General features: G+C 42.6%; 2 protein-coding genes across 6 annotated transcripts in view; one reads left to right on the top strand and one right to left on the bottom strand.

The window, feature by feature from the left end:
• PTGR1 (prostaglandin reductase 1) overlaps nt 1-6,268 on the top strand; it is a 29,615-nt gene extending 23,347 nt beyond the window's left edge. For all 5 annotated transcript variants that reach the window (XM_048850805.2, XM_048850802.2, XM_048850803.2 and 2 more), the window contains 4 exons: nt 60-215; nt 2,994-3,099; nt 4,340-4,458; nt 5,466-6,268. In XM_048850805.2, the coding sequence (XP_048706762.1) occupies nt 60-215; nt 2,994-3,099; nt 4,340-4,458; nt 5,466-5,576 (492 nt within the window). In that variant the 3' untranslated portion in view covers nt 5,577-6,268. The remainder of the gene's footprint in view (nt 1-59; nt 216-2,993; nt 3,100-4,339; nt 4,459-5,465) is intronic.
• Nucleotides 6,269-8,763: 2,495 nt separating this feature from the next.
• Nucleotides 8,764-19,152, bottom strand: LOC125636915 (thioredoxin). The gene is made up of 5 exons (XM_048850807.2): nt 19,076-19,152; nt 14,516-14,620; nt 12,733-12,792; nt 10,697-10,762; nt 8,764-8,976 (listed from the first exon to the last, which is right to left on the bottom strand). The coding sequence occupies exons 1-5, from the start codon at nt 19,097-19,099 to the stop codon at nt 8,914-8,916; spliced, it is 318 nt and encodes a 105-aa protein (XP_048706764.1). The 5' UTR covers nt 19,100-19,152; the 3' UTR covers nt 8,764-8,913.
• Between the last annotated feature and the right edge of the window lie 1,304 nt (nt 19,153-20,456).

Raw genomic sequence — 20,456 nt, 5'->3', positions numbered from 1 at the left:
TATCTTGTATTTTATGCTGAAACCACCTGTGAGTTAAGATGTATTTTCTGTTCCTCCAGGGTTGTAAAGTGGTTGGCTGCGCTGGCTCAGATAAAAAGGTTGCTTATCTGAAACAGATTGGCTTTGATGAAGCCTTTAACTATAAGGCTGTAGGATCCTTGGAAGAAGCACTGAGAAAGGCCTCACCCGCTGGCTACGACTGCTACTTTGATAATGTGAGTTCAAACTAGGATTGGCAAGAGTGCAGCTTGTTGCAAAAGTCCACATCTTTCTGACGTGCATGTGCACTTGGAATGTTGTGGCCTCATCCTGTGAGAAATAGCCCCATTAGAGAAGGTCAGGGCTCACGCTGTTTCAGTTTTCCCTTTCAAATTCCTAGTTGCTAGCGAAAACTGCTGGCCTGTGTTTTCATGAAATTCTGAAGTTCCAGGTCAGGAGCATTGGAAAGGAGGAATAACGCTGAAACAGGGAGTTGATTTGCACAGTTGTTCTTGCTTTCACTGTTTGGGGATAGGGAGAGGAAAGTTGTACTTTGGCTATATGTAAAATTAATCTAAGGTTGCGTGTCAGTGGCAGGTCTGAGGGGTTCGGACAGTGGAAGGATGGTCATGTATTTAAGCCACTTGACTGTGACTTGGTAGATCTAGGTTTAGATCTAGGTGTGACAATGGGCAAATTACTTGATCTCTTTGTGCCTCAGTTCTCCAGCTATACAATGGGGATAACAGCACTTCTTTTATTCTGCTCTTTGGCTCTCTGTTTAGATTGTAAGGTTTTGGGGGCAGGGACGGTCTCTCTGTCTGTATGGTACCTAGCACAATGATCTAATATGTAGCACTAGCATAAAATAATAGGACAAGCTACAATGAATTTAAAAAAGCAAAATAGACATGCTGGCTCATTATAATCAAAATGCTCCTAGTATTACTATAGAAACTGTATAAAACTAAAAGCATAACTAATAGTTTAAAACAACTCCTTCACCTGCCCGCTGGCTCAGGAAGGCCAGCATGACTCTCTTCACCACCACAGCTTTCTCCCTTCAGCCTCTGCAAAGGCAGTGGGAAAAGCAGCACAACACAGCAATTCTTAAGCCAGTGAGCGGCTCTGACTTTTTTTCCCTAGAAAGATCAAAGCAGTCAAGAAATCCCTGACAAACCATTGGCCCTGATAAGTGTTCTTGCTCACTTAATGGTCCCTCCTGTCCCGATTTGGCAGCCCTCAACGTTTTCAGGGAAAATGGTTATCACAATGCATCCCCTGCCCCTCCCTTCCAGCAACATGGAAAAGTCCCCAAATGTCAATTACAGATTTAAAAAAAAACCTTTTATCTTCGTAGGTTTTCTTGACAAGCATATGCCCTTATTCATAATAAGGTGTGGCTTCATCATGGAAGACACTTAGTCATCCTGAGCTAGATGGTAAATTGGTGTAGATGCATTCCATTCAGTGGCACTCCACTGACTTTCAGCAGTGGAGGACCTGTCCACCTAGGGGTGACAGAGCCCTGGACACACATCTTGGGTGGCAGGTTGGGAAAATAGCCATCAGTACCATGACTACATCAACCATGTTTCAGTTCTAGCAGATTCTAGCTATTCAGCCTTTGCCTCAATTAGGCATGTTAGACTGCATGAGCTAGATTGATTTCGCTCAGTGTAATAATACTTTCAAAAGCTCTAGTCAAGGCAAGTTGTTCTTTCGTAGATCCAAACTGGTTAAGGTAAAGCCTAGGCTCCCATCTGACATGATCTCACACCATACCTTTAAATCCCAGTCAACAGTGTCTCTGGTGCCCTGCAGATGTTGGGTGAGCATTTGGAAAGTAGCAGCCCTATGGACATATTGTTTGAATGAAAGTCAACAGCTGAGACCATATGTGGGGAGGGTGGTAAGGATGAAAGAAACGCAGTGTTAATACTCTCCTAAAATGCTCAGGGCATGACCTCTGGAAATAGCTTGGCTATGGAGCAGGATTTACAGCCTTTTCCCAGAAGCAGGCTGACATCAGCACAGCTGGTGCACAAATGAAAACATCTCCACTTAGAAACACAGAGAAAAATATTCAATATTTTGCCAAGCAAATGGGAAAAGCATGATGCCAGTGAAGCTTTGTCAAGCTGAGGAGAGGATATTACAAAATACTTCTTGCACAGACTCCTATGAGAAAGCTGTGGAACAGTAGCTTACTACCGTTTGTCTAATGGTTTAGATAATTAGCACTCCTGCACCAGGCAGGCCATTTGGAAGATCTGATCATTCCAGTGCTGGAGTCCTAATGGGATATACTGTAAATATAATACTGTCAGCAGAAATTCTTGCTTGGTATTTTGGTGCTATTTTCAAGATCCTGCCCAGTTTACCTCTTAGCACTTAGTCTTCTGAGTCCCTTTGTACCTGCACTCTGCCAGCAAAGCCTTCCTCTTGTCCACTCCCCTTTTCACATTTGCCCTAGATCAGCTGCTCCCCCCCCTTCCTAAAAACTCTGCTTCTAGTTAACCATCCACCTCCTTTCTCATACCATGCCTCTGTTTAACCTCACTCACCTTTCCAGGTTGATATTAAATTAGATCCAAGGTGTTCATCTTGCTGCTCTCAAATTCAATCTCTTCCTGGTCCTTCATCTAATTTAGATGAATATTTCAGGGCAGGTACTATGTCCTCTTACGTATTTTTAAAATGCTATCTAAACAGGAAACTGCATGCCCATAGGACCCTGACCCTCAGTCTTGACATTATAGAACTGTGAAATAACATAGCGGAGATGGGCGCAGAGCAGTGCTTGAGTCAAACACTTCCAAATAAGGGCCTGCTCTTACAAGCACTTAAGCTTATGAGTAACTTAACTCTAGCAACTAACCCCCCATTAGATCTGCACTGCTCAATGGGATAACTCACATGAAAGTTATTTACATGCTTAAACATTTACAAGTTCAGCCCCCAATGATCAATATAGGTTTTATGTCACTTTATCTATGTTCTGACTACTTTAGGTGGGTGGAGAGTTTTCAAGTATTGTTCTGAATCAAATGAAGAAATTTGGCCGGATTGCTGTGTGCGGAGCCATCTCTGGATACAATGACACAGTGCCCCAGAAAGGTATGAGGCTTTTGGGCAGTTTTTATGGTGAAAAAAATAAAACTTTCCTCTTTGAATTCTTTTAATGGCTTTTATGTTGCTTCAATGTGAAACAAACCCTCAAAATTAAAATATATATTTTTGTCAAGCAAATTCATCCCCCATGCTGTATTTTTAGGACAAAGTTAATCAATCTTGTATTCTGTGCCTCAAAAAAAAGATGTATTTGCCCAGAATTAAAACAGAACAAACTTAGTTCATGGTCCTTTCCCACCATGGAATGGTAAAGCTTCACAGAAACAGCAAGGCTCATTGTAGTCAAAGCTGCATCTGAGTAAATAGGAATGAATATGGCAAGGGATGGAGATATCCCTCAAATGGGAGAACTCCTCACTTCAATAATAACTGATCTTTGATATTTAACATTAAATAGTTCCAGATGGACAATAGGACAATGAGCTTTATCTACCAAGATGATGTGGGGGAAATGAACATTGGTTTAACAGGAATGGGGAAGAGTAGTGATGAGCAACCACCATAGAAATAACTGTCCAAGAAGTGCAAATTACTAATTTTCAGCAAAAGCAGTGACTGGACCTCACCTAAAATAATAGCAGCAAGGAAGGAATCCCTTGCAGAGTACAACCAGAGAACTCACTGTAACAGACTTGGTGACAGTTGGTATGGGATTTAAATGAGACTTTGAGTCACTCTTGCATACCACTAGAGGGCAGTAGAGAATGATGAGCTGGGTTGTTTCAAGAATTCCAACTTTATCTTTAGGGTGGTATTTACTTAATGTTCTAAATTAAACAGCAATGGTAAAACAGCCTGATACATGCTATTTCTGTAGCAAAGCTGATTACATAGTTCAGCCATCTAGATGGAAAAGTTCTTTCCCTAGGGCTTTAGATGGTTTTACTTTTATGGTGGGATTTGTATTGATATTAAGTACTGTCAACTCAATTGAAATCAATGGGAGCTGGGGGGGAGGGGTAAGGAGAGAATAAAAAAATTAAATGTCTGACATTCCAGGTTCCTTGGTCAGTGCTCTAACCACTGGCCTATGGGGAGGGGTGGTCTGCACCACCAGTATCACAATTTTGTGCAGGGCCCAGTCTGGTCAAGAAGTGCAGCCTGGGGCTGATGACACACTGACTAACTTGGCTTTACCAGCATCTCAGCTTCTCCTTCCTGCACATTGGTTTGGTTTTAAACCAAGTAATATTACTGCTCTTTTGTCTATTACCATTTCCAACAGGACCTTATGTTCAGATTCCAATGATCTTCAAGGAGCTTTACATGGAAGGATTTCTTGTCTCTCGGTGGAATCACAAGCGTGATGAGGCCCTGAAGATACTGTTAAGATGGGTTGTTGAGGTAAGAAATGGACAGTTTCTCAGACTAGTCTGTGAACTCATGCTGCTATTTCCTTCTTTACAAAAGACTACACTAAGAGTCAAGTCTGCTGTCATACACTGCTCTTCCATACCCAACATGTCCCTCAAGCAGGGGTTGTGTGTAGGGGGAGAGGCAGAGTCAAACCATGCTGAACACAATACAGAAGAGGAAGAGTGCATGCAGCAGCCAAAACTATGCTTGGCCAAAAATGAAGGGGCAAGGTACCAAACTCAGCTCATCTCTACTGTAAGGTCAGTTAACTGATGAGTGAGAAGGGGGCCAGGGATATCCCTAAACATAAGTGCAAGTCTCTTAACAAGACCCACTTCAAAACTAGTCCAACTACTTTGCCTTTTTTGCCACCTGGCAAATATCTGAAGTACTTGCTCTATTCCTTCCCCCTCCACTAACAGCATGGCCAATTTTTGTGAATTTTTTTTAAACCACCTCAGTTTGGTTGCAGAAAAGCTTGAAAATGAGCCCTAAAGACAACACTAAGCATCAAAGAACCACAAAGTTGTTGTGGGGCCTATTACAGCTTTTGAACACTTGGGGTTGGCAATACTGCACTTACTAGGGGAGGAAGAGAAATCTTGTTTCTGGAGTTCTAATGCTCCACACCTGAAGATTTAGTTCTGTTAGACCTATTGCAGCTAGTCTCTGCAGAAGTAACTGATCCACAGGGAATTTGGCATCAGTCAGAGGAACAATGGTAGGTGGGCCACCAAAAGCAGCAACCATGTTTAAATCACTTGCTGATCAGTATTTAATGGTGAGGTCACTAAAATAAACCAAAAACTTCACTACAGACATTACTGTTTATTCAAAAGGTGAGCTCTTTAGCTGATGTAAAGAGGTACAACTCCATTGACTTCAGAGCTACCACAGTTCACATCAGCTGCTAGGAATTATGAGTTGAATGGATCTAGCTACAGTTTAGACCACCTGCACAGTAAGAGTTGAGTAAAAATTGTCTCTTTCCACAGGGGAAAATTAAGTGTGAAGAACATGTTACTGAAGGATTTGAAAAAATGCCAGCAGCTTTCATGGGAATGTTAAAGGGAGAAAACCTTGGAAAAGCAGTAGTAAAAGTGTAAAGGGCATGTGGTTTGTTCCATGAGGAAAGCCATACCAATAAATAGCTTGTCTATCTTGTCACCAAATGTTCAGCCATAATTCACTAAATACTTTAGCCCATTAAAAATTGTTCAAATTAGACAAGTCTCCAACTGGCTTCTTCAAATACAATGCTACAAATTGTTGCTCCTGCAGTTATGCAATTAATCCACTTTATCAGTCCTCATTGATACATGTGATTCTGAGGCTTATAAGAATGCACTACTCTACTAATTTATGGGCATTTTGAAAATTGCCAGCCAGGTAAACTTTCAGTGCTGCTATATGGCTTTATACTGAGGATCTGACTTTTTTAAAATGCAGGTAATCTTAAGTGAGCTGCTTGACAGCCTGATGTGAACTAAGGTCCATGCAGAGAGCAGAAGTCAACTGCAATCTTTTAAATACTATCTGCTACAGTTATTTAAATAGATTTGTACTAGATCCCCTTAAAATGTAGATTTTATTCTGTAGCTAATAACATGCTTGTCAGAGTCACAGTAACATATAGCCCAGGAATAATCTGATGAAGTAGTTTAGAGCTGTTCTAATACTGTATTGTCATGCAAAGAAAGATCACCCATTAAATGGTCAAATATTCAACTAGTGTTAATCTTATTGATAAAGAAAATTGTTCTTATCTTGACAATAAACTGACTACATGGAGCGGCAATATTTATGACTGTTTTTTGTGCATAAATAACCTGACTGATCGGCTATGCATTCCAGATTAATTTGGGAAAGACTGACATTTAACCTGAACCTTTCCCCATCTGTTTTACACACAACCTCCTTCCCTCAGACCATACCCACCATACCAATTTGAGAACAACTCCTTATTTTAACTTGAACAGCTCTTCATATTCACTAGGACAAGTATATATCCACATCTAGGAAATTCTGCAGGAACTTAGTGGTCACATGCCTTTACCTCCTGTGAGCTGAGTGCCTAAGACTATCTCTTGTGTTGTGGAAGAAGTAAGTGAGGTCCAGATAGACAAAAGTGCTCAACTCAAAGATATTGAATATAGCCCAAGATGGAGAGCTTGTAGTAGTAAGTACCTTGAATAACATCAGAGCTCCCCATCTGCAGGTGGGCATAGAAACAGCAAACTTTATGGAGACAACAGGGAGGTCAGAGCCCCTAAAAATGAATAAGGTGTAAACAGACTGCCTGATGCCTTTTACCTGGCAACTAAAAGGTTCACACAGCATGCTCACATCATCCAAGTGGGGGCTTATTATATTAGCTCTACTGGCTATCACAGATAAATGAATACTGAATGTATTAAGTGCTACAGCAGCTAATGCACCTTAAAATTAGGCAACAGCCCCTGCTGCCAAGACAGATTAGGTTCTGCATGGGCTCCAGGAAGCCCAATGAGTCCAAAGTCAACATCTGATAAAAAGAAAAAACCTGAAGTGTCCTATGCCTGACACTAAGGCAATAGCAAACATCCCTGCTAGATTCTTAACTATCATGTGGTATAAAGAATACATCTTTAGCCTTCCAGTTGTCAGTGCAGTACAACTATCTTAACTTCACAAACAGCCTGAAGGTTAGGGCAGTTGACTAACCTATTGCCAAGGAACACAGGCTTGAGAGCTTAAGAGTTACCTAGGAAAAAAGACTCAAGCACAACTTTGATGGTCAATGGGAATTACAGCCTGCAGCTCCACTGCTCTTGATGAAGAGATAGCAAGTAATTCTGGCTGAATGCAAGCCCTGGCCTACTCTCACAAATACAGCTCAGCCTTCTTGCTGAAGAAGAATGGGAGACCAGGACACATCTTTAAAAAAAAAAAACAAAAACACTTACTATAATAGGTCAGCCTTGACAGGTTTTGCAATTTTTTTTTAACTTGATCTGTAAATTCTACCTATGCTGATTTGTGCTAGGGAATGCAGTACTAAACTATTAAGTTTGATGATCCATGCAATAAAACCTCCTAGCCACCAACTTATTGTAAGGTTGCTATGTGATGAATTAATGCACAAGATGTCACACTAAGTTCCCAGTTCTAGTCAGCTGAGTTCAACAGTGTGACAGCAGGAATCTTTTGTAATTTATGAAGCTTGTGTCTGCCTCACTTTCCCTTTGTGCTTTTGATTGCTACTCAAGAGGAGCAAAAGGTAAACACTGCTCTTGGAGTGAGAGACATGAGGTGTTGGTGTCACCAATGGTCATTAAAGAACTTGGTGAAACCAACCCATATCAACTGAGAATCAAACAAACAAGGCAAACCCCAAAGACTAACAATCAACACTTAACTCTGGAAGGCAGATGCAAATACTCAGTGCATTGTGCCCTAAAGGGCTGCAGGAGCCTTGTACTGTACAAGTCTGTCTAGATTTGTCACAGGGAACTAAAGAAAGACAGGTATTGCTAGTGCCCCAAGACCTCATTCAGTCAGAGAGCAGGGGCCTGACCCTTTGGAATGGTGTGGGTCCTTGGGCACTCCCAGGGGACTGGTTACCGGTGGGGAATAGACCGGATGCTGGATCTTGTGACAAACAGCACCAAAGAGCTTTTTGTGGACTTAGAAATTGAAAAAAGCTTCAACCTGAAGTCATCTAGACAATGAAACCAATTGACAGCAGATAACATACCAACCTTGCTAAGGTTGTTTGGACCCCTCTTCCCCACCCTCATTTCAAGTTTTAGCAGAAAATAGTTCTCACTATATTACTTCTGAGCCAGGCAAGCGAGGCATCTTGAATATGGAATCCTAGGAATGTTCTTCTAATGCCATTAAAACTATAGTTTTGGTACCTCTCAGAGATTAGCATGAGAACAGTGTGCTGGCACCTCCAAACCTGAGCAGAATAAGATGGCTACATTACATGGTACAAATCAGCTATTACTGCAAAACATGCTTTTTGGATTAAGATGGGTTATGGTGAACTATTTGCACCGAGAACTTCTTTCAAAGAGGACAGACTGCTGGAAATTAGCGATCTCCTGCTGTACAAAGCAGGTCAATACTAGTGAGAATAGCCATCTAGTTTTAGGGGAGTACTTCAGAGGGATTGAGGGGGGAATAACTTAATATCTAGCATTTGATCCAGCAGACCACCACATTACCACCTAGCCATCCATCCCCAGAAGCAATACAGCTATATATTATGCAAGCTGCCTAGTTTCACACACTGGACAGCAGTCTCTGTAAGTGAAGAATTTACATTTTATTGTACTCATTTACAGTCTGAAGTGACAATTTTTGGATACATATTTAGCTACCTTGATTAGTTTCCATAAGTAGAAAAAGTTACAGGCTATATGTAAACAGTCAACATTAACTGTTCACAGTGTTCGATCAGCGTAGCTTGGTAATACTTTCTTCCAGCGTCTCTTTGTTTGCTCCAGAGAATTCGTGCACCTGTAACAAGAATTTGTTTTAAGTATAGCCATTTAAAAAACAGTGATTTTAGCCCAAACAGTTTTATAATCCTTGGAAAGATACTGGCAATTTTAGTCCCATACTATAATAGGTGGCCAGCATTGGAGGTTTGAAGTATTGTTTTGCTTTCCAGATTTTGTATTCTGCAGCTCTGCATCCTAAAGTATTTCACACACTTTGGGCCAGACCCTAATATATTGTTCTCCAGTCTTACACACAGTTTTACAGATTTCATATGAACCAGCTACACATCCCAGGCCAATCTTGGCTTTCAAAATATTAAGTTTTATAGAATTAAACTTCTTACCAAAATCTTGCATATTATCCACAAGAAGTCAAACTATTCAGTTAGACTCTGGATGCAAGACCATGTCTTTTCACCTACTGCACTAAGGGGTTGACACCACTTCACATCCAGATGAATTAACTTTAGATAAGTAACACTTTGAAAACGTGTTCACAAATCTAACTCAGCTGGAGAACAAGGAACAAACTCAGCAACAAAAGGATATATTTAGTTTTAAAGACAAAGTTACTAGAGATTCTAGAAGATAAGAGTCTTATCTACAAGACATAGTAACCACCTACTCAATCTACCTAACATTTGAGGCATATTTAGTTTTTGAAAGCCACAGCTCCCACCCCCGGAAGGCCCTTCCTAAAATGAAGGAAATTTGAGCAATGGGCCTGCAAGTCTGGTTATACACTAGCCCACAATGAAGATGTCAGTCAGTATGAAGGACCTGTTTTGTATCAGAGCACAGCCATCCATCCAATTATTTCATAACTAAGTGCTTTTGGAGAACAGCCAACCAGATGAGGTTACTAACTCAGATATTCCAACCAGCAGCTCACCTCTAGGTTGAGAGAAAGCATGAGAAGTCTTGCCCAAGTTCTCTTTATTATAGCACCTGGAGTTTAGACTTAAGCATCAGCTCTGACATAATTGACAGAAATTACAATTTTGTTATTGTGCAGAAGTATTGAATGTTACTTTAGCCTTTCTATATAGCTGAAGAATAAACACATCTATATAGATAGATTAGTTTGCTTGTTTTTTGAAAAAGTTATGAATTTAGTTATGATGGGTCCAAAAAAGATAGGAATAGTAATTAAAATTAAGTCCAGACGGCCTTCAGCGGGGATAGGTGCATAAAGCAGGTTTCAGACATATTAGGTTCTGAAGAGAGAGGCTCAAAGTCTGGGTCAAAACTTCACATTAGGATTTACATGGAATACAAACTTAGAGTGTTGCCAGAACTTGCTACATGCAGTTAGATCATTCAGAAGTAGTTTCTAACATTAGTGACCTATTGCTGTAGGCTAGGCATTATCCTGCTCTTTGGGTGCCAATATGAACTTCCTTGTTTCTGAGGCTACTCTAAAGCCAAGTGTGCTCTGAGTGTAAGTGAACTATATTGCTCAGAAGGTAAATTGAGACGCAAGCTATGTGAGATCTTCACAAGGTGCCACTTCTCCAGAGACAGAGTCAGGATTTGGCTAACTATTGTGTGGGGTCACTTGCCCCAGTGTCCTATTTTTCCCCTAGAATAAACTTCCAGCAGCTCCGAGTTAAATCTCATTAGCATGTTTTTTCTGACCCCATACATGTAGTTTTAATTCATATTTACTGTTTCAGCATCCAGTATCCTCCCCGCCCCACCCCTATACACTTTCACTAAGAAAGTTGAAAACCTACCTTTTTGCCCTGCTTGTAAAATTGGAATGTTGGCATGCACTTGACTGAACACTCTGAAGCAATGTCCTAAAAAAAAAAGTTTCACTGCAATTTTAGCTTGGCAAATTAAACATACAAATCTAATTTCTGGTTAGTTAACAGATTACAGAAAATGAAAGGAAACCAAGTAATTATTTGCTACTCTGGTCAGTTTAAGACTAGTCAGTTATGTGGATATACTATAGTCTTCCTGTTTTGGATTTACAACTACTACTCCTGCAGAAAGTAGTACAATACTAGAGAAAGCCAACTTTCTTCCATATCATGCCTTATTTATAAGGTAATTTTACAGCTGAATGTCTGCCTAATGAGTTTGTTAAACAAGCCTCTACTAGTCAGCCAGGTTTGCAGTCTGATGTTGTTACTTCCACCTGTTCTGAACCTGTATCAGAAAGGCTCATGAAGATATTCCAATTAGAAGTATTTATCATTCATTACAAAAGGACAAGTACTTTTAAGCAATGAGTAGCATTCCTGCTGTTTATTACCACTCAAGAAGAGTTTATCACTAGCACAGAATAGCTTCAGGTGAGATGCATCAGCTGTAACAGATCAGATATCTAATCAAAGGTTGTTTAGGTTATCTAACTGAAAGATTGGGGGAGAAGGGGAAGGGGGGGGAGTGAAATTTAGATCAGCTACACCCCCTGCAGAGAGCATGGCCTATGCTATTCAAGATGTCTTCCTGTGCTCCTACTGTGAAGGTAAATACATAAGTAGGTAGTTTTCCCCTCTATAATATTAGGAAACTATGGGAGCTGAGTGCAAGATCACCACCGGTTCTAAACAAGATCTGCGGGCAAGCTAGCAATACTGCCAATACACAGACAAGCCTACAGCGTAAGTACTTCAGAAGGCAACAGATGTTGTACCACTTATATAAGGGCCAAGGGGAAGCTCTGAGCAGTTATCAGATCACCTTGTCTGACCTCCTGTATGTTGTAGGCCATCCCGTGCACACTACACCCAACAACTGAAATTTGACCAAAGTATTACAACCCACAGGAGACTAGACTTATGTGCCACAAGCAACAAAAGCAAGGATCAAGGTGCCCCTGTGCCCAAGGCCCCCACAATGGCATGGCAGTGACTGTGCAATATACCGTAGTTCTGGCAACTGACCTGCATCCACATGCTGCAAAGGAAGACAACCCCCTTCCCCTCCCCTCCCATCCAGGTCACCGCTAATTTGACCAGGTGGAAAATTCCTTCCCAACTCCACACATGGCAATCAGTTACACCCGAAGCATGTGAGCAACAACCAGCTAGCCAGGCACCAGAGACTGCACAGTGATACCACCTCAGAGCCCTGTCCCTCACCATCTAATGTCCCATCTGTAGCAATGGTCACCCCAATGCTTCAGAGGAAGGATATTAAAAATCCAGAATACAACAGATGGGGGTGTAACAGTGCAAGAGAATCCCTAACTGACTGTTATAGATAGCCAGCTGAAACATGAGCTTTTAGGAACATAAGAAGTCTCCTGAAAGGATCTCAGCTTCATTAGAAGAACTGAAAACAAACTCAAGTTTACACTTTAATATGGCTTGATTCCAAATATTAGAGAAATCTCCCTATTAACATTGAGACTTTAAAATTGATATTTTAATCTAGTTTGAATGTTTATCAAATTTGTTATTCACATACACTGAGGACAACAGGAGCTTTGGATATGCAAGGAGTACAGGATCAAGATCACTTTAGCAATCAGACCGATCTCTTGTCAATTAGTGTTCGCTAGGAATTAAAGTAAGATAGTAATTCAACATTTCTCCAACAGGGGGACTAAAATACCCCCTTTAGAAATAACAATTAATCCCTAGTTTCTTGCTCTAGGTAACTACTGTTGCAGGGACTGACCCATTTTGAGAGCAAAGTCCACCTCAAGTTTTAGGAGTCAAGTTTCCCAGTATTAGATTGCATGGCAAAGTTAACCTTTACTGCCAATTCTGCCACAGTGCACCAACAAGTAATACTGTTTATTTGAGGACCTTACCTGAGCATCATCCACATCAACCTCAAGAAACACTATGTCTGGGAACCTCTCACAAAGACTCTAAAGTTTTAAAACAAAAAAAAAATTGTTAAAATTGCAGTTTATTTCACATAAACCTTGTTTAAGAGCGCTCTAGGATAGTCTTCTATAAGAGCCTCTATTTGGGGAAAAACAAATCTTACCAGTTAGTATCTTTTACTAAAAAGTAAAAGTTTCATTTGCTATAGAGCAATGATGTCACTAGCTGGAGCGTCAAGAGTTCACTGACATGTACCATAGAAGTCATTACATTTTAGTTTCAAATGCTTTTTACTGAGATCTTTTATTAGGAAATTAGGGCAACCACAAAGTCATGTGACAGATGTGTCTCTAGGACTATATTTGCATGTGCCTAAGCCATAATAATTAAGTTTTAAAACCATTAAGCAAGTTGCAAGTCAGCTGAAGAATAAGATTTACAGAGTGATACATGCACTCTCTTCCTTGAAATGAATCTCAAACGTGTATTCCTTTTTACTAGCTTTAAAGATTGTAATGTCTCTCTTGACTGAAGAAAACTGATGATTTGTGAAAGTTTGACTCAATTCCTCAAGAGAATTAGAACAAAGTTTTAATAGAGCTGAGACTTTGGAGAGTCACAGGTGAAGTATGTTCATTCATCAAAAAGGTTTACTCTTGATAAAATAAGCAGATACAGTAAAACCTCAGTTACAAACTGACCAGTCAAGCACACACCTCATTTGGAGCCAGAAGTATGCTATCAGGCAGCAGACACAAAAAGCAAACAGTACTGTACGGTGTTAAACTACTAAAAAAGGGAAAGCAACACTTTTCTGCAGAGTAAAGTTTCAAAGCTGTATTAAGTAAATGTTCTGTTTTAAATTTTTAAAAGAACCACCATAATGTTTTGGTCAGATTACGAACAACCTCCATTCTGGAAGTGTTCATAACTGAGGATCTACTGTACCAGGAAATTAGTACAATTTCCCAGCTACACATTTGTAATAGTTTACAGCCACATTTTACACTAATGAATCATGATTTCTAGTTTTCACTGATGGCTATTCAGAGTTGCATGCAGGGTTACAGTTCTTCACTTTTCTAGTTTGGGTCATAAGTGTTAATATCATTTCAGCCTATTCTGTCATTTTGATTGTTAGAATGACATTTGAGATTTAGACTTCAAAATCATTTGACAAGGCTGTCTTTTATGGCACCAGAGACTGATTTTATTTCAATTTTCTTGACCTTGTCAGTTTGTTATGATCCCCACAATAAGTGGTGAAGAGCATTTCACTCTTTTGGAGGGAGAATGCTTTAAAGAGAGTGGTGAAGAATTGTTTGGACAATATTAGAAATATCATTGTTTTGGTTACAGAGTAACAGCCGTGTTCGTCTGTATTCGCAAAAAGAAAAGGAGTACTTGTGGCACCTTAGAGACTAACCAATTTATTTGAGCATGAACTTTCGTGAGCTACAGCTCACTTCGTCAGATGCATACCGTGGAAACTGCAGCAGACTTTACACACACACAGAGAATATGAAACAATACCTCCTCCCACCCCACTCTAAGGTACCACAAGTACTCCTTTTCTTTTTGTTTTGGTTAGTCACACATAGATCACAATTGATGTTTTCTTGCAAGTCTTCCCCCATGAGTATCAACTAACATAAGACAGTTCAGACATCTATAGTGACCTAGTTTTATAATAAGATATCCTTGCACTAGTCAAGTCTCAGCTGTAAAAACTAGCAGAGTATTGAGTTTGGAATTGTTACTTACATGATAAAAAGGCTTGATAATGTTGCATGGTCCACACCATTTGGCTGAGAAGTCAACAACTACAAGCTTATCACCAGCAGATTTCAATTCAGACTTAAATTCTTCCTGTAGAGAGAAGAGATTCAGCACCAAGTTTTATTTTTGCAAGTGTGCTCTAATCTTGTTTTTGAAGTTCATATTCCATTTCCAGACTGGATATTCTGGTGGCTCAATCCTAATGGCCAGTGTTGCATACCAAGACTTTCTTTAGAATCAGTGAATTTTTAATACACTAGCATGAGTCCAAAACAAGGTCTCCCACACCAACCCAAAAGCTATTACTGTAACCTTATTACTTTTTCAGCAATAGAAAAAGTTCTCATGTAGAAATTACCCACCAAGTTGCAGAAGCACATTTGTTGTACTAGCTGGCCCAAAGCCAAACAAAAGAAATACTACTTGAGTCTAGATTTTTTTTTTTTTAAGTTTGCATTAAAAAGAAACTGGGCATGCAAGTAAGGCAAGAGTGAAGGAAAGAGAGTGTGCTGAGCTCTAATCAAATACTTGCTCTAACTAGTGAAGCAGGTGCTTCTGACTGCTGGTGTTCTGGTATGTTTGATGCATGAGGGTCTCTTATTAGACTGGTTATCATTCTAATCAGATAGAAACACACAGCTTCTCCTTATATACAAACATTTGTTTCCAGTCAACTGTTTCTGAAAATGCCATTTTAACTGCAGTCAGTCAAGTCTGTCCAGTTCTTCCATCCTACATTTTAGAACTTTTACCCTTAAATACCACCAAAGCAGTAGGTTTTGATGCAAAGCAGGTGACTTATGCCCATAACTATCAAACCCTACCTTTTGTTTGTTAAAAACTGCACAATCATTTAGACTCCACCAGGAAAACAATTTTCTTCATGTTCCTGCACCAACAGCCAAGTCTTCTATAAGTTCAGCAAAGAATGGAACCACTATTTAAGCAGCTTACATGTGCAGCAGATATAGCTAGAGCTGTGAGACTCCTCTAGTAAAACCTGAAACACCATCTACATTTGTGAAAGTGGGCTAGTTTTGAGCCAACACCACTCCAAGGACTCTGGGAAGCAGATTTATATTTTGTACCAAGACTGAGGTGTTACCTGAATTTCACTGAAACCATCTGGCTTAAATTTGAGCACAAGACTCAAAGGGTACAATCCCACACAACATTTAAATGAATGCAATTAAAAGCTCACTAGGTTTGCTTAGCTCTAGATCAAGCCACTTTAAGGTATTTTAAAAGACTGCTGCATTCCTTCGGTATGTTATCATTCAGAAATTTAGCCAGATGGGTGACAAAAGCAGCCCAACTTGTATGCTACAGATAAAACTGAGAGACGAACAGAACATGTACCATTTTACTGTTGGCTGAACATTATCCACAAGTAAATTCTGCTATGCAATTTGCTGTATTGTAGAATGCAGAGACTGTCATCTGTACAAATTGGATTTAGTTGTGTTGCTACAGCCTGGATTTCAAGGTAGCCATGTCACATGAATTTGTAGTCCTTAGAAATACAGTGACACTAATAATTACAATTAAATTGTATAATATAAAACTCATTTATTCCTGACTATTTGTGGCCATGTACAAGATGTGCCATTTTAACAATTCTTGGAAGTTAAGGGATCAAAGAAACCAATTCAGTTTTTGAAGGAACCAGCATTACACTTTAGATAACCTGGGAAGCTATAAGGCAACAGCACTAAAATACTGGTTCAGAGACCACATTAACCTACCTGGCCACCAATAACTACCCCGACATGCGATTCAGACATTTAGTCATGTTCTCTACTTCACTGCATCCATAAAGCCAATGGAATTCACTAGGGTGGGACCAGTGGGTATGATCTGCTTCAGTTTTATGCTGAAGACTACCTTGGGAAACCCAGTTTTCGGTTACATGAAGAAACTAGGACCCAATTCAATACCAGAATAATTTTTATTTAACAGCTTAAGTTTTAAACTAAGAGGACACAATCACAGCAGCTTTGCCTACACATGGCTAGCTCTCTAGAAACACTATGTTGTGACAAGCAAAGTACTTAAGTCCACTAGTAAAGTGACGTGGTTTATTGTCAACATTGGGTCCCCCTTTTATTCCACTTCACAAAGTACTGGGCAAACTACTTGCCCAGATGAACACGAACCATTCTTGACCTAATGTTCCCCCCAAGAAGGGAATCTGCATGCTTCCTATAATTGTCACACTAGCAGCCAAGCTCATCAACAGATGACACCAAACTTGTATTCATCAGAGTCACCTTTACAGTGTAGGCAAAAAAATATACCTTCAAATCAGCAGCACTGCTATGGGTACCAGCATGGCCCCACACTATGCCAACATTTTTATGGCTGACTTAGAACAACGCCCCCTCAGCTCTCGTCCCCCAACGCCCCTTCTCTACCTGCACTATATTGATGACATCATCTGGACCCATGGAAAAGAAGCCCTTGAGGAATTCCACCATGATTTCAACAATTTCCATCCCACCATCAACCTCAGCCTGGTCCAGTTCATACAAGAAATCCACTTCCTGGACACTACAGTGCTAATAAACGATGGTCACACAACCACCACCCTATACTGGAAACCTACTGACCGCTATTCCTACCTACATGCCTCCAGCTTTCACTCTGACCACACCACACGATCCATCGTCTACAGCCAAGCTCTGCGATACAACTGCATTTGCTCCAACCCCTCAGACAAAGACAAACACCTACAAGATCTCTATCAAGCATTCTTACAACTACAATACCCACCTGCAGAAGTAAAGAAACAGATTGATAGAGCCACAAGAGTTCCCAGAAGTCACCTACTACAGGACAGGACTAACAAAGAAAATAACAGAACGCCACTAGCCGTCACCTTCAGCCCCCAACTAAAACCTCTCCAACGCATTATCAACGATCTACAACCTATCCTGAAGGACGACCCAACACTCACAAATCTTGGGAGACAGGCCAGTCCTTGCCTACAGACAGCCCCCCAACCTGAAGTGAATACTCACCAGCAACTACATACCACACAACAGAACCACTAACCCAGGAACCTATCCTTGCAACAAAGCCTGTTGCCAACTGTACCCAGGGGACACCATCACAGGGCCTAATAACATCAGCCACACTATCAGAGGCTTGTTCACCTGCCCATCTACCAACGTGATATATGCCATCATGTGCCAGCAATGCCCCTCTGCCATGTACATTAGTCAAACTGGACAGTCTATGTAAAAGAATAAATGGACACAAATCAGATGTCAAGAATTATAACATTCAAAAACCAGTCAGAGACCACTTCAAGCTCTCTGGTCACGTGATTACAGACATGAAAGTTGCGATATTACAACAGAAAAACTTCAAATCCAGACTCCAGCAAGAGACTGCTGAATTGGAATTCATTTGCAAATTGGATACAGTTAACTTAGGCTTGAATAGAGACTGGGAGTGGCTAAGTCATTATGCAAGGTAACCTATTTCCCCTTGTTTTCCTAACTACCCCCCTCCCTTCCTCAGACGTTCTTGTTAAACCCTGGTTTTGTGCTGGAAATGGCCCACCTTGATCATCATACACATTGTAAGGAGAGATTTCAGAGTAACAGCCGTGCTAGTCTGTATTCGCAAAAACAAAAAGGAGGACTTGTGGCACCTTAGAGACTAACCAATTTATTTGAGCATGAGCTTTCGTGAGCTACAGCTCACTTTGTGAGCTGTAGCTCACGAAAGCTCATGCTCAAATAAATTGGTTAGTCTCTAAGGTGCCACAAGTCCTCCTTTTTGTTTTGACAAAATACGAGTGCCTTGACCTCATCAAGGCCACCAAAACGCTACCCCTGCCAGTGGCAAGTCAGGAGCTATACTTCCACAGCGCAGGGCGTGCCCGACCTGAGTGTCTGCTGAAGTGGTTTGTAATGAACTTCATGCAGCGCCCACCTGGACGGTGCGCCGACAGCGCCAACCCGAACCGCAGGGGCCTACAGTTCACCCTGCAGCCGCCCGCTCCGGCCAACGTGACTGACTGGCAGCTAGGAGCAGCAGCAGCGCCATGCAAGGGGACCACTCGAACGGCCAGTAACCGGGGGGGAGGGGATTCCACACCCACGCGACAAGGGGGCCCGCCGGAGCGGGGGGGGGGGGGAATGGATCCCCTCCCCCGCGCAGACCGGCCGCCGGCTCAGCCGGAGGCTCCTCAGGAGAGCAGCTCCCCAAGGCCTGGCGCAGAGTCCCTGCTACCCGCAGCAATGCGGCGGCCGTGCAACGCGGCCCAGGCCCCGAGGACACCGCCGCCCCAGAGGCAAGGCGGGGGAAGAAGAACCGCCCCGGCCCCAGCCAGCCGGCCGCCCCCCCTCAGCGCCCCCTTAGGGCGCGGGCACGAGGCGGGGCTGCGCCCGCGCGCGTTCCCGCGAGCACGGAACAGCCCCGAGCCCCCAGCGGCTCTGGGCAGCAGGGAGAGCGCGGCGGGCGGGCGGGCGGCGCACAGCCCTGCCCGCCCCCGAGACACTGGCGAAGGGCGCCCCGCCACTAACAGCCGCTCACCAGGTTCTCCACGATCTTCACCATCTTTGCCGCTTGGCTTGCGCTCACGGGACACTGCTTCGCTGAGACTTAGCCCGCTGGCGCCTGTGGGATGGTATGGCCGCCCTCCTGCTTATATAGAGGCCAACCCCCCCCCCGACCTCAGTGCGCACGCGCGGTTCGCGCCCCGCCCCTCCTTTTCCAAGAAGAGGCGGGTGTGTGCGAACGGCTGACGCAGCGGAGCTCGTGTTCGCCGGTGTCCGTTCCCTCCCCCTCAGCTGGGCGCGCGCTGAGTGGCGCGGGTTAGCCACCCCCCCCTCCCCCCCCCCCGCTCGCTGGGCGGCGGGTCTCCGCTGAGCTGTCAGGCGGCTGAGGCGGGGGGATCCTCCTGAGGAATCCCCACACCGCGCCTCCCGTCCCGCAGCGAGTGGGCGGCTGCGGACACTGGCTCCCCCGCAGAGCAGGTGTCACCCCCCCAGGCCCCAAAGGAGAGAGGTCCCCTGCCTCGGCCTGGGAGCGACACAGGGCAGCGCCGAAGCCAGCCACCTCCCTGCCTTGGGCGGCGCCGCACCGAGTGTTTTTTTGGGCAGGGCCAAATCTGCAAGCGAGGCCCCCACTCTTCCAAAAAATTGCAGCGGGGAGGCCCCACGGGAGTGGGGGCAGGAGAGTGAGCGTGGCCTGCCCTCACCCCACAGTGGCTGCTCCTGCCCCAGTTCCCCCCCTCCTGGCAGGGTGAGGTGGGGTCACAGAGCCAGTAGCTCAGATTTGGCCTAGCCGCCCCTCTCTTGTGACAGCGGGGCGGCAGGGCCAAAGCTGAGTGGCCCTGGAACTCCGCACACCAGGTCACAATGCCCTAGGCTGCTCTTGCCATTGCTAACCTGGGCGCAGGCACGTCCCCCTCCCCCGAAATAATAGGGCTGCCTAGGGGCAAGTATTAAATGAGGTAATGGAATAAAATGTGTGAGATGTGTTGAAAACCGAATCACGGCCAGTGAGATGAAAGCCTCCAAATCCACAAAGGGCACTAAAACTCGTATATTAAATAATAATAATAATAAAAAAAAAGCAAGGATTTCGCAGGAAATTTCAATTTGTTGGTAGAAAATTCAAATACTGAACAGTTTTGGTTTTCACCTGGAATATTTTGGTTGAAAGACTCACAGTTTTTCAACTAAAATTTTCTGAGGAAGGCAGTTTTTATGTATTCATATTTATCTATATAAATGAAAACACAATACACCAGAAACCTACAGCTAAAAAAAGAATTAGAGAAATACAAAACACATACATTCAAAATGTACAAATTAAAAATTGTGGTGATGTGCTTTGCCGTGTGCTTGCAGCAATAAAGCAAAAAAGAACCCTGAGGTCTGGGTGAAGATGCTTCGTGTAATAATGCAAA

The sequence above is a fragment of the Caretta caretta genome, chromosome 5, assembly GCF_965140235.1.
Source record: "Caretta caretta isolate rCarCar2 chromosome 5, rCarCar1.hap1, whole genome shotgun sequence".
In the NCBI taxonomy this organism is placed as follows: Eukaryota; Metazoa; Chordata; order Testudines; family Cheloniidae; genus Caretta; species Caretta caretta.
Note: the sequence above shows the minus strand (reverse complement) of the source record. Positions and strands in the feature narration are given on the sequence as shown.

Excerpts from the sequence above, each read along its gene's own strand:
- LOC125636915 (XM_048850807.2), bottom strand. The coding sequence starts at position 19,099 with ATGGTGAAGATCGTGGAGAACCTG. Across the intron at positions 14,621-19,075 it reads TGAAGATCGTGGAGAACCTG|GAAGAATTTAAGTCTGAATT; the intron begins GTGAGCGGCTGT and ends TTCTCTCTACAG. Across the intron at positions 8,977-10,696 it reads TTTACAAGCAGGGCAAAAAG|GTGCACGAATTCTCTGGAGC; the intron begins GTAGGTTTTCAA and ends TTCTTGTTACAG.